This window comes from Geospiza fortis, unplaced genomic scaffold (assembly GCF_000277835.1).
Source record: "Geospiza fortis unplaced genomic scaffold, GeoFor_1.0 scaffold450, whole genome shotgun sequence".
Classification (NCBI taxonomy): Eukaryota; Metazoa; Chordata; class Aves; order Passeriformes; family Thraupidae; genus Geospiza; species Geospiza fortis.
The window spans coordinates 2107555-2119481 of NW_005054416.1; the positions used below are offsets into that span (position 1 = coordinate 2107555).

Sequence of the window (11927 nt, forward strand, 5' to 3'; positions counted from 1 at the left end):
GGAACGGGAACGGGGGCAGGGAGGAACAATCTCTGCCCCTGCCACTGGGAGGGAAGGCAAGGAGGAGGGAAGGAGCTCTGCCTGCTGCTGGGAAGGGGGGAAGAAGCAAAAGGAAGGAGCTCTGATTGCTGCTGGAAAGGATGGATGAATGGATGGACAGACTGGGCTATTGCTGCTGCTGGGGGGAAATGAAGGAAGAGAGGAATGAAATAAGGAAATAAGGAAAGGAAAATGCTCTGCTGCTGCTAGGATGGAGGCAAGGCAGGAGAGGAAGGAGTTCTGCTTGCTGCTGCTGGGAAGGAAGGAAGGAAGGAGTGGAGGAAGATGCTCTGCCAGGCGCAGGGAGGAAAGGAAGGATGGGAGGGCTGTGCTCTGCCTGCTCCTGGCATGGGAGGAGGGAAGGAAGGAGGCTGGCAGGAGTCAGGATCCCCACTGCTGCCTTCTCTGTGTCCCTGCACCTACCTGCAGGATGGGCCCTGGAGCTCTTCCCAGAGGTGGAAGGGATCCGGGTCTTTCCCAGCATCAGCCTCAGAGCAGCCTGAAAAAGTCAGGGAGTGTTAACAAAAGGGAGAATGAGCTTTACACAGCTCTTTCCACCTTGGCATAAACCCTTCAGCAAAATCCAAGCGATGGGAGCGAGTAGGGACTTTATCAGTCTCCTTCCCAGGCTGGGAAGGGGCTGCCCGGGGAGGTGCTGGAGTCCCCATCCCTGGAGCTGTTCAAGGAGCAGCTGAACGTGGCACTCAGTGCTCTGGTCTGGTTGACAAAGTGGGGATGGGTCATAGGTTGTATTCAATGATCTTGGAGGAAGATTTTTCCAGCCTGAATGATTCTGGAATTCTGCAAAAGCCCAGCAGCTGCTGTCTGTGTTTAATTCTCTTTTTTCTCCTCCCTTTCAGCCTCGCTGCTCTCGGCTGCGGTCCGGCACAGGAGCTCCCAGAGCTCATCCCCACAGGCAGGGTAATGTCACACATCCATCGCTTTGCCTCTTCCCCCCCCTGGAACGCTGCCCTGCTGCCAGGCTGGGAGGGCAGCTGGCTTTCCTCTGGGAAGGAGATTTGGCTGCGCCTTGGTCGCTCCCCAGTGTTTTGGGCTCTGCCTACCTTCAGTCACTTTTCCCAGAAGGATGCTTCCTTTCATTTTTTGGTTTGCACCCCTGGAAATGTTCAAGGCCTGGTTGAACAGGGCTTGGAACAACCTGGTGTGGTGGAAATTGTCCCTGCCATGGGTTGTGACTGGATGAGCTTTGACGTTCCTTCCAAGGCAAACCATTCAGGAGTCCTGTGACACCTCCTCCAATGGCACCTTCAGGCTTTTGCTTTTTCCAGCCCTTTGGGACCTTTTGTTGTGCCTTTATTCCATTCCCTGTGCTGGGATCTCCGGCAGGACTGAGGAGCTGCTGCTGGCTGTGACCAGGAGGGGACACTGCAGGAGCAGAGAGTTCCTGCCGGGGAGGATGGCAGGATGTACTGTTCCCTCTTCCTGCTCATCCTCAGGGATCAGAGATCTTGGATCCCTGCCTGGGTGATGCAGCACCCAAAATCCTCACTAAACCCCGTGAGGCCTCTGTGCCTGTGGCCATATACTCAGAGGTGCTTGCAGTTCCTGTTGAATTAAAGCCCTTTGGGCTGTTTGGCTCAGGGTTACAGAGTAAATCAATCATTGCAAAGGATTTTGAGTCCATTTTGCTTTTTTCCACTACGTCTCATGTTTATTCCTGAATATTTTATGCATTTGGTGCATCCTTTGTTGTTTAGGCCAAGTGTGGATTTCTGCATGCAGGAGAACCTGCCCGCTGCTGAGGGGGATGGTATTTGCTTTTTATTTTGGGATGGTGATGACAAAATCTGCTAAATTTTCAGATTTCAGAAACCATGACCTTTCATGTTCATCTCATGGAGTTTTCCAAGGCAAATCTCACTCCTCTTTATATCCAAGATTGCTTTTGTGCTATTGTAGATTCTTGCCTGATTGCTAACTGTAATCTGATGCCTTGTGAGTTGTGGTGTTTGTGAGTAATATCCAGTTCTACTCCCATCTCCTTTTTCCTTCTTTCCTCTCCCTGTTTTCCATCTCTTGGTAGTTTCTGCTTGCTGCAGTGAATTTTACCTTGTCCTTCACAGACTTGTTGCCAAAACTTCCCTGACTTCGCCCCCATGGCCTGAAGTGAAACTTCCAGATCCAGTGGAAGAAGCCAAGTATCATGCAGGTAAAGGTCTCAAATCTGGTCTTCCAGCACTGCCTCAAGGCCTGATTGAGCATAAATGTCTTCATTTGGAAGTTTGAGTTCTTCACTTCTTTTTTTTTTTAATTTCATTTCTCACGTGTTTTAGTGTCGCTGGAATTGTGCTCCAGCTGCTCTCCAGGTTTGGGAGATTTGGGTACAATGATTTCTCCTTAGTTTAGGGCAGCTTTTCCCAGAGGAACCTTACCTGATGTGATGTGTGGCATGAAACACTATATTAAAAAAATTAAAGCATGAGAGAAGCATTTTGGGCAGGAGAAACTAGTTATTTTCCATTCTCTGGCTAAATCAAAGCCAGCAGGAGCAGTTGGATGGTGGGCACACGGAGAGCTGGTGTGTTTTGGTGCATGGAACAGAACATCCAGCCAGCAGGAGCAGTTGGATGGTGGGCACAGGACAGACCTGCAGAGGTGGGACACAGCATGACAGAACACTGGGGGTCGTGTCCCTGTCCCCTCAGCTTGTCAGGACTGCTGGGTGAGAGCAAACTGCCTCAGGCTGTGCCAGGGAAGAGGCAAGTTGGACATCAGGAGGAATTTCTTCCTGGAAAGGGCTGTCAGGCACTGGGAGGGGCTGCCCAGGGAGGTTTGGAGTCCCCACCCCTGGGGGTGTCCAGGGAATGTCTGGATGTGGCACTCAGTGCTCTGGGCTGGGTGACAAGGCTGACAAGAAGAGCTGAGCTCACCTCCCTGCAGATGTCCCCATCACTGGCTGGAGTGTGTCCCTGACTGAGGGGTGTGCTTTGGAGAGAGCCTCCTGCTGCACATCTCCTGCTGGCCTGCTCTGATCCTGCTTTTTCTCTGCTCTGTGATGAAAAGTCAAGTACCAATAACCACTCATGTGACAGATGGGTGCCTGTCCCTGTGTGAGAAATAACCCAGCAGTGAACCACAAACTGCTCCCTGCCAGCCCCGTGGGGAGCAGGGTCCCCTCCTCAGGGATTGCTGCCATCCTGCTCCCATGCCATTGCCTCCTGCTGCTGCTGAGCATTGCATCCTTATCTCCTGGCTGTGCTCATCCAAAGGGAACAGCAGCAGGAGCTTTCCAGTTCTGCCTCCTGCTGCCCATGGAAACAGCCCCGGATATTTTAGGATGGGTCTCTCCACACGGTGCTGAGATCCAAGCCAGCAATCACTTGATGTTTCCTGGCACTGGAGGTGTTGGGAGAGTTATCAACAACTCTTTATCCTGGTGGGAATTGCAACAGCTCCTGCCCTGCAAATAATTTCTGTTCCTACCTGTACCTTTTAGTTTGAATCCTAGGGCTTGAAGCTGGGACCTTTTCTGAGCATTCCTGTAAGGATTGGTCTGGGTTTGCCTGGCTGCTGGATTCCTGTCTGTCCCAAAGGGATGTTCTGTTTGCATTCCAAGAAAAAAACCCCATGATTCAACCACTTTTTAATGTGTTTTTCTGAGCAGCTCGGGAGGGTGGGAAGCTGCTGTTTGGCAGTGGGATGGTGTCAGGCAGCAACACCTTTTGGTGTTCCCATAAAAACTGGGGTTGGATTCACTGCCCAGGAAGCTGATCACAGGGAATGGAGTTTGTCCATGTGCAGGACCTGGTCTCTGGGCTCTGTCCTGCTCCTGGCACCACTCTGCATGCACATGGGAAGAGGTTTTTCTGGAAAAAAGCAAGGAACAGGTCTCTCCTGTCCTTGCTGCAGGTACAACTTCTGGGGCCAGGCTTTCCCTGGTACTCTGCCAAGCTCTTCCCGATGTTCCTCTGTGCCTTAGCCACTGCTCAGAGCCCTGGGCTGTCTGCATATGACTTGGAAATGGAGGGAATTTCCTCCAAACACAGGGTGCATGGACAAGAGCTCTTTTCTGGAATGCTTTATATCCAAGTACAGTATATTTTGGGATGCCTGAGGAATGGGCTGAGAGTCAGCAGTGTGGAGAAGCTGCACAGTGTATACAAGATGTTTACTTATGCGTGGCTTTGCCAGCACCTAAAATACAAATAAATCATTAATTTTAAGAAAGGGAGGCTCGCACATCTGGGAAGCAACGCTGCTGTTGATCCTTGCTTAAAGATTCCCAGGGGATAAGAGTGCTGGGGGGGGAGAGCAGGGTGGCTGGGTGAGTTTTCCCAGCCTTTCCCAGCTCCCTGGGTGTGCTGCCCTGATGCTGGCCCTGTTTGGCAGCAGAGGTGGTGCAGAAGGTGAACGGGCTGATCGCCGCGGGGCACTACGGGCGCCTCTTCGCCGTCGTGCACTTCGCCAGCAAGCAGTGGAAAATCACCAGTGAGGACCTCATCATGATGGACAACGTCCTGGAGGCCGAGTGTGGAGACCGGATCCGCATGGAAAAGGTGAAAAAAAACCAACAAACCCAGAGCAGGTTCCCTGCAAACGTTCCTGGAGGCAAAACCCATCACTGGTTTTAATGCCGTGTCCCAAAGTGCTCCTGGGGGTCTCCCACCTTCATTCCAGCCCTTTGTTTTGTTCCAATTCTCTTGGGTTTGTTCCAGTTTCAGATATTATTGTGATTTCTGTTCAACAGGGCTGGAGTGAGTCTTGCCAGACTCTGTGGGGAGACAGATTTTTGTTGTCCTAACTCCTTCCAAAAAAAGAAAATGACAGTTGTTGTTTCCAGAGCCGGCAGCAAAAGCCTGTGTTTGCCTTGAGAGTCCAGCACCCCGGATCACAGAGTCATTTAGGCTGGAAAAGACCTCTAAGATCATCGAGTCCAACCTCTTAAATCCTTGCAGGTCTCCCTGAGGGATTATAAAACTGCTCAGGGCTCTGCAAGATCCTTATCCTGCTGGGCTGGGTGGAGGCAGAGGGATGGGGCACGGAGGGGAGAATTGCCAAGATCCAATTAATATCTTTATCCTCAGCCTTGGACAGCCAGCAGGGACTTGCAGAGGCTCATTAATCCAGGCTGAAGGGAAATATTATGGAGTGGGATTCCGTTGGCTTCACCTTCCTGTTGTTTGTTAGAGCTAAGCAAGTAATTAAGGAGAGCTGTGGAGTTTTTGTGCTTGCCCATTGATTTGAAGCCCAGTTTTGAAGCAGCTTTTTAGGAATGTCCTCATCTATATCCCCACATCCCTGTGTGCAGCAGAGAGGAGGGATTTCTGTGCTGTAGCCAGCTCAGAATGCAAAGATCTAGATGGGAGTGAAGGACAAAATTTGCCTGAACACCAGAGGCCTTTAATTTGTTTTTTTTTTTTTCTGTGTAAAACAAAAGCCAGGACTTCTCATAGCTCTGTGTGGTTTTTAAGTGCTGCCAGAGGATTTGTGAGGCAGCACTGGGAGAAGTGACTCCAGATGTGGCACTTGGGGGACATGGTTTAGGGAAGATGATGGCAGTGCTGGGTTTGATGGTTGGACTCCATGACCTTGAAGGTTTCTTCCAAACTCGATGATTCCAGTGAAATGCAGCCTCTTCCTACTGTATCCTGTCTTATCCTGCCTGTTCCTTTAGATGTGGCTGAAATGAACCCCCAGATGTTCATTTCTTTATTCCCCATCTGGAGGCCTTGCAGAGGAGGATGAGGGAATTGTTTCTCCACTGGGATTTGTAGCAGTTGCTGTAAAAACGCAACGGTTTAGGAGCTGCCATTTGTCCAGATCCCACACAAGGCAGGTTATTCTTCTTCCCTGATTGCTTTTCATAATTTTTTATGGCTGCTGGTATGCCAGGACAGAGAGGTTCAGTGTGTTCTGATCATGGAGAAAGATACTTGTGCAGCTTGTTTGAGTGGGATGAGCTCTCTGGAAGAGTAATGGCTCTGTCTGCAGCCTGTTAGCAGCTTTCCTCACTACCCGTCCAGTTAGTGTCAGGTTTGAAATGTGGGAAAGCCTGGTTTGAAGCACTTTGACTCCTTTATGGCTGTAGAATTTGAAAGGTCTTGTTTGCATTTCTGCCAGGACAATGAGCAGTGATTTTGCCTGATTTATTTCCCCCAGGTTTTGCTGGTTGGTGCTGATGACTTCACGCTCATTGGAAGGCCGCTGCTGGGGTAAGATGCTTCATCAAGGAATTATATGACATTTTTGTATTTAATTGTGGCTTCAGGGCTCTGCAGTCCCTGAAACTGGGATTTATCAGCACTAACTTTGATCCCAGCCTCGTGGCTTTTGAAAGAATCTCCAGTAAAACAGCTCATCAGCCTCTGGTGAGTGTCCCCCACGCCAGTGCTGGGAGGGCAGCAGGTCTCAGGCCTGAGGTAGCTCCTGGGTATTCACCTCGGTGGGATCTTTTCCTCCTTGCACAAACTAGCAGGATGTGTTGCTCTCCAACATCTCTACCCTGATTTTGGTGGTGGTCATCTTGAAATGAGCCAGAAATTTCCTTTTCCTTAGTCCCTTGAGTTGGGTTTTTAACCCTTTTCCCTTTGCCATTGACTTACTCCAGCAGGCCTTAACCTTAATTTCAGTGTTCCTAATTTTTCCCTTCCTATTAATCACGTAATCCAGCAGTCACAGAACTTGGGAGAAGTTGATCCCTTGGCACTGCCTCCATCCCACTGCTGTAGGACTTGCTGTACAGGACTTTTCCTTCCCAGAAGAAAGGGGGCTGTGGGCCAGGTGTTACTGCTGGTGGTATTTAGGAGTTATTTGTGCAGTGATAACATGGCTCAAGCGGCACTGGTGGTACCTGCCTCGGGTCCCTGTGTTGGACAGGATTTTGGGAGCTGCCAGTCCTTGTGGCAGCCCTGGAAGTGGATCTGGAATAGCAGATCATCAGGATTCTCTGAGTTACTGCCAGATACTGCCTGTGGGGAAGGCTTTAGGAAGGAGAATCTCATTTTTAGGACCAGAAAGGGGCTTTTAGTTTTGGGATGTGCCATGTCAGGCAGCTGAGGAGCAGCTTCCTTCCCCAGCTGATCCAGGGGCCCTGGGGTGGTTGTTGGCAGCTCTTTGTGCTGGATTTGGCAGGGGATAGCCAGGAGCTCCAGGACAGGAAGAAATCCAGCTGTGGGCTCCTGCAGGTGCTGGGAGGGTGTGGGAGGTGTTGGCAGCTGCTTGAGGCAGACCAGGCTGCACATCTGGCCTGGCCTCCAGGGCCTGTGGCTGAAGGGAGTCTGTGGGGGGAGGAAGAGGCTGGCCAGGAAGAATGAAGGCTGAGGGGGAGATGCCATCACCCTCTTAGCTGAGGGAACCCTCCAAATCCCAGCTCTCCCATATGGGATGAGGAAAAGGAGAAGGGGGAAGGGGAAAGGGTGTCACCAGCAATGTACACTGCAGTTCTCTCACACAATCCCCTAACCTACAGACATTCTGGGGAGGAGAGGAGAGGCTGGATGAGAAGAGAGGCAGTTCTGTGTTCCTGTTGTTGTACAAATAAACACCCTGTAAGCGCTCACAGCCCGAGACTTCACTGGAGCTGCTTCCCGTGGGCTCCCAAACGTGGCCTGTTTGGGACAGCTGGACAGGCTTTGTTCCTGTGATACCCCACAGGATGACACTTCTTTAAATCCTAGCACACCCCATCTGCATGCTGGAGGCTATTCTGGGAGCTTCTGGCTGGCTCCTGCTCTGGAATCTCTTGGGCTCCGTGTTTGTCCAAGTCGCTGCCAGCCCCGGCTGGCACAAGGGCTGGAGCCTGTGCTAGGCACGAGTGCAGGGAAAGTTTTGGCTTATTTCTAGACAAAACAGAGCTGATGGGAACTTTCCCTCTAGGAAAGCTCGCTGTTCCTCCTGCTACCTGCCCCTTTGTGCAGTGGAAGTGCCAAAGGCTTTGGAGCCGTGCTGGTCCCGGCCAGCTGGGCTGGGATTCAGTCCTGCAGGGAGCGAGCCTGGCAGCTGCAGCTGTGATCCAAGAATTAGCATCCTCTGGGCTTGGAGCTTGCCTGGATCTTTATTTCTGCCTCTGGACAGCACCTTTCAGCCCAGCTCATGAGGTTCCAGCCTGAGTTTTTCTCACCTCCTGCAAAAATCCAATCCGTGGAACGTTTTGCTGCGGAAGGCAGCAGGCCCAGCTGTGTCGGGCTCTGGGAAATGTGTGACCCCCTTCTTATTTTTATGAACATTCCAGTCATACCTAAAACGTTTGATAGGGATTTTTATTTTTTTTTTCCTTGGGTTCTGTTTTGCTGAGAACTTGTCCTGCCCACGAGCTCTTCCCCAGCAAGTTGGTTTCTGTTGTGCTTCAGCCTCCTGCCAGCAGTTCCTAGAGCTGAGTCCCACAGAGAGCCCTTCAGGGCCTTGAATCCGGGAAATTTAGTCCCAGATTAGTGGTAAACCACGGCTGGAGTGCAGTTTGCTTTCTGCTTTCTCCTCCCTCAGGGCTGCAGGGTTTGTGTGTGGTTCAGTGGTGCTGGATCTGGAGCAAATCCTGGAGCTGGGATGTCGGGGTCACACAGTGGTTTCTTAAAATCTGTATTATTTTATATCTCTTTTCTCCTGGGCTGGTCACTAACTGCAAATAAATCAGTTTCCTCCGGGATCCAATCTCTGATTTAATCACACCCCCAGGGTGAATTTTAAGAGATGGTGGCTGTCTGAAGCCTTTGGCCTCCCAGTGACCTTGCTGGAACAATTTCAGCTGGATGGGCTTCCCCCTCTGCCCCCCTCAAGTGCAGACAGAGCCGTTTGTCAGCAAAATGGTCTTTAAATGTCTTCCTGTGGCAAACTTAACGAGCTTTTAATGGAATTCTGGAGTGCTGTGCATGGAAGAGCAGCTCCTCCTCCTTCCCTGTGGCTGCTGACTGAAAAAACCCCTGTGCAAAGCTCCTGTCTGGATCCTGCCTGGGGGTTCTCACCTTCTGAGACCCTTGAAGCATCTCAAGGTTGATTACAGTTGTTTTAGCAAAATTTAGTGATTTAATGTCATTTTCCCCAAAACTGTGTTCCAGCAGCAGCAGCTTTATGGCAAGCCTTGCTAAACGCTGGCTACAGTGGAAAATTGCTTATGGTTCATTAAAACGATTAATTTAAAAATTATTGGGAAAGTTATAGCATTTCCAACAAGGTGAGATTTTCTTCCAGCTGTCTGTGATGCTTTTAGAGGGGGAGGAAGGATTTCTTGTTGACCAGGAGCAGGGCTGGGCTCATCCTGTGCCAAAACCAAAGCAGGGCTCATGAGATCACCTGGAGGTGCCAGGGGAGTTTATCTTGCCTCAATCTTACAAGTTCCTGCAGGTCCCTGTGTCTGCTGCCTGCTCTGATGGAAGGATCTCATCCCTCCCATGACAGGGAAGTTGTGACCTGTCACACCTGAGCCAGGTACAGCACCTGGAGGCTTTTGGCTGTGCCTGGGCAGGTGGCCCTCCTCCCAGGGAGGATCTGGAATTCCCAGAATTGTTATCCCTCTGTCTCTTCTCCCAGAAGCCTGCTGCCCAAGAGTAGGACGTGGTGAGAATCAGAAAAACAGAAACTTGCACAGACACTAAAAAATTTGATCTACAGCCTTAAAGGAATCTTAGATTGATGTGAAAATAAACAGATTAAACCAAAAAAACCATAAACTTACATTTCTATAGTTGTTGGTGAAAATATACCTTAAGTGAGAAACTGTGCTGATAAGATAGTGAAGAGTTTGTAATATAAGGGTGTGGTTGTTAAAAGTTAAAATAAAAACTTGTGGTTTTCCCCTAACAAAAAAACACTTGTGCCTGTGAGTTAGAAACCCATTGGATAAAAGTATCCAATGCAGTGCAGCAGAAGTAAGTAAATATGATAAGTTAGAAAAGTGAAACAAACCCTGTGGCAGCTGTCTATTGAGTTAGGAAGTTGATATATCACCCTGTAACAAAGAAACTTGTGACTGCTCTTGAGCTATGGCCGAATACTCATCTAAAATGTCACAGCCTCTGAGATTGGTGTTGATCTGAGCAATAAATCATTGCTAGCCTGAAAATAGTCCCTTCCTTTCTAGCAGTGACAATGCTGGGATGTAAATAACTAAAACCTGGTGCTTCTACCACTCCTTTTTAAGGAAGGACCTGGTCCGTGTGGAGGCCACGGTGATCGAGAAGACGGAGTCGTGGCCCAAGGTCAACATGCGCTTCTGGAGGAGGCACAGCTTCCAGAGGAAGAAAAGTAAGGGGGAAAGGACACCTCTCCTTCCCTGCTGGATGTGGGAGGGGAGGAATCCCAGCACAAGGACCTGGGGAAGGGGCTTGTTCTCCGTGTCCCCAGAGCCCCTCGGGGCCAGCCCCTCTCCCAGGTGCACCCACAGAGGATTTAATATTCCCTCAGTGTTGCCTAAACTTCCTGGGCAGGAGAGCAATCCCAGTCTCTCCCCAAAGCCTTGAACATTGGATGTGTCATCACAGCTCCCAGCAAGCCCAAACAGGGTGCTGCCCAGGTTTTGGTTGCCCACTGTCTCTTCCTTCTCTGAGAGAAGGAGGAATTATGGCTATTTTTATATGGGTTGGATGGTAAAGCCTTGACCAGGCTGTCCTCTGGCACCTGCTGTCCTTGGCATCCCCATGGAATGCTGCTGTCTGCCAGCAGGAGCCCTGGCACGAGCTAGGCACCAGGTTTATGCTGTTACCTGATCCTTTTTTCCTGCCTTTTTCCTTCTTTTTCAGTCATTGCAAACCCCCAGACCGTCCTCAGGATCAACACCATCGAGATCTACCCCTGCTTGTCCTGACTGGGGAGGTGTTGTGGGAATCACTGCTGCTCCAGGCAATTGTGGAAATAAAGCTGCCTCAGCACTGGGAAGTTCTGGACTTCTTGTGGTGGTGGGAAATGGAAATCTCTATGTGCTTTCTTTTTAAAATAATGAAATATTTTTTAAACTGTTGCTTCAGCCTTGCTGGTGTTTATTTGCCAGGAGTTTTAAACTACCCAGGATCCATTGCTGGTTATCCAGCCTTTTCATGCCTAATGGATTTTTTTGCCTCCACACCTCCTGAATTTTAGGAATTCTGGTCATGTAATTTCTGGCATTGTGAGGCTCCAGGGAATATCCTGGGGCACAGCCCGTGGGACTGAAGAGGGCAGTGGAACCAGGTGACTACAGGGTCTCAAAGCTACTCCCAGATCGTGCCAGGGGGTGAAAATCCTTCTTAACCATTAGCACTGGGAAGTGGAGATGAAAAATTCCCCTCTTGAAGGTGAGCAGCAATAAATTGTGCGTGTGTGTTCAACACCATCAAAATGAGACACTGGTGGCTCAGGAGAGACTTGGTGCTTATTTCAGAGCTGAGTTTTGACCTGCTGAGTGTATTCCATGTCTAGATCCTGTTTTTTTCCCCTCTTTTGTGGCTGCACATTGAGCACTGTCCTTTCCTGAGCAGCACATACAAGGCCAGGTGGATCCAGCTGAGGTCTGTTGGTGTTTCTGGGCTGGATATCCACCAGGAGGAGAATTTCCTGAAGTTTCCTGGAGTTTCTTGTACTGTGGGGTTCCTAATAGCCACCATGGGCAGGGATAACGGGCCATGCTCACCCTGTGACTTCCCTAGGGGAGTACCTTGAATAAAACCACATTTGGGTGTCCTTTGCACTCCCACCATGGCTCCCTCTGGGACAAAGGTTACCAGAGCCATGTGCTGAGGGAAATGGGAGTTTTACTCCATCTGGAGCTGGTCTGGCTGTCCGATCTCACAATTCTTTTGGGAGATCACTTCAGGCACCGCTGTGGCTGCTGGAAAAGGATCCAGGTGTGCCAGGGCTGAGCTGGTTCTTCAGCCACTGGAGACAGCTGGATCTGCAGGGCTGGCCTCAGCCCTCCCCATTTCAGATCCTCTGGTACAAGCAGCCCTTGGGAATGCTGCTCT

At 50.2% G+C, this 11927-nt stretch overlaps 2 protein-coding genes across 2 annotated transcripts in view; one reads left to right on the plus strand and one right to left on the minus strand.

The window, feature by feature from the left end:
• The window catches only part of IGHMBP2 (immunoglobulin mu DNA binding protein 2), a 26985-nt gene extending 26462 nt beyond the window's left edge, over positions 1–523 (minus strand). The window contains exon 1 of the mRNA XM_005426570.3: positions 467–523. Within this exon, the coding sequence (XP_005426627.2) occupies positions 467–523 (57 nt within the window). The remainder of the gene's footprint in view (positions 1–466) is intronic.
• Positions 524–629: 106 nt separating this feature from the next.
• On the plus strand, positions 630–10948 carry MRPL21 (mitochondrial ribosomal protein L21). The gene is made up of 7 exons (XM_031061512.1): positions 630–639; positions 900–960; positions 2124–2209; positions 4390–4556; positions 6160–6212; positions 10133–10236; positions 10731–10948. The coding sequence occupies exons 1-7, from the start codon at positions 630–632 to the stop codon at positions 10793–10795; spliced, it is 546 nt and encodes a 181-aa protein (XP_030917372.1). The 3' UTR covers positions 10796–10948.
• The last annotated feature ends 979 nt before the right edge of the window (positions 10949–11927 follow it).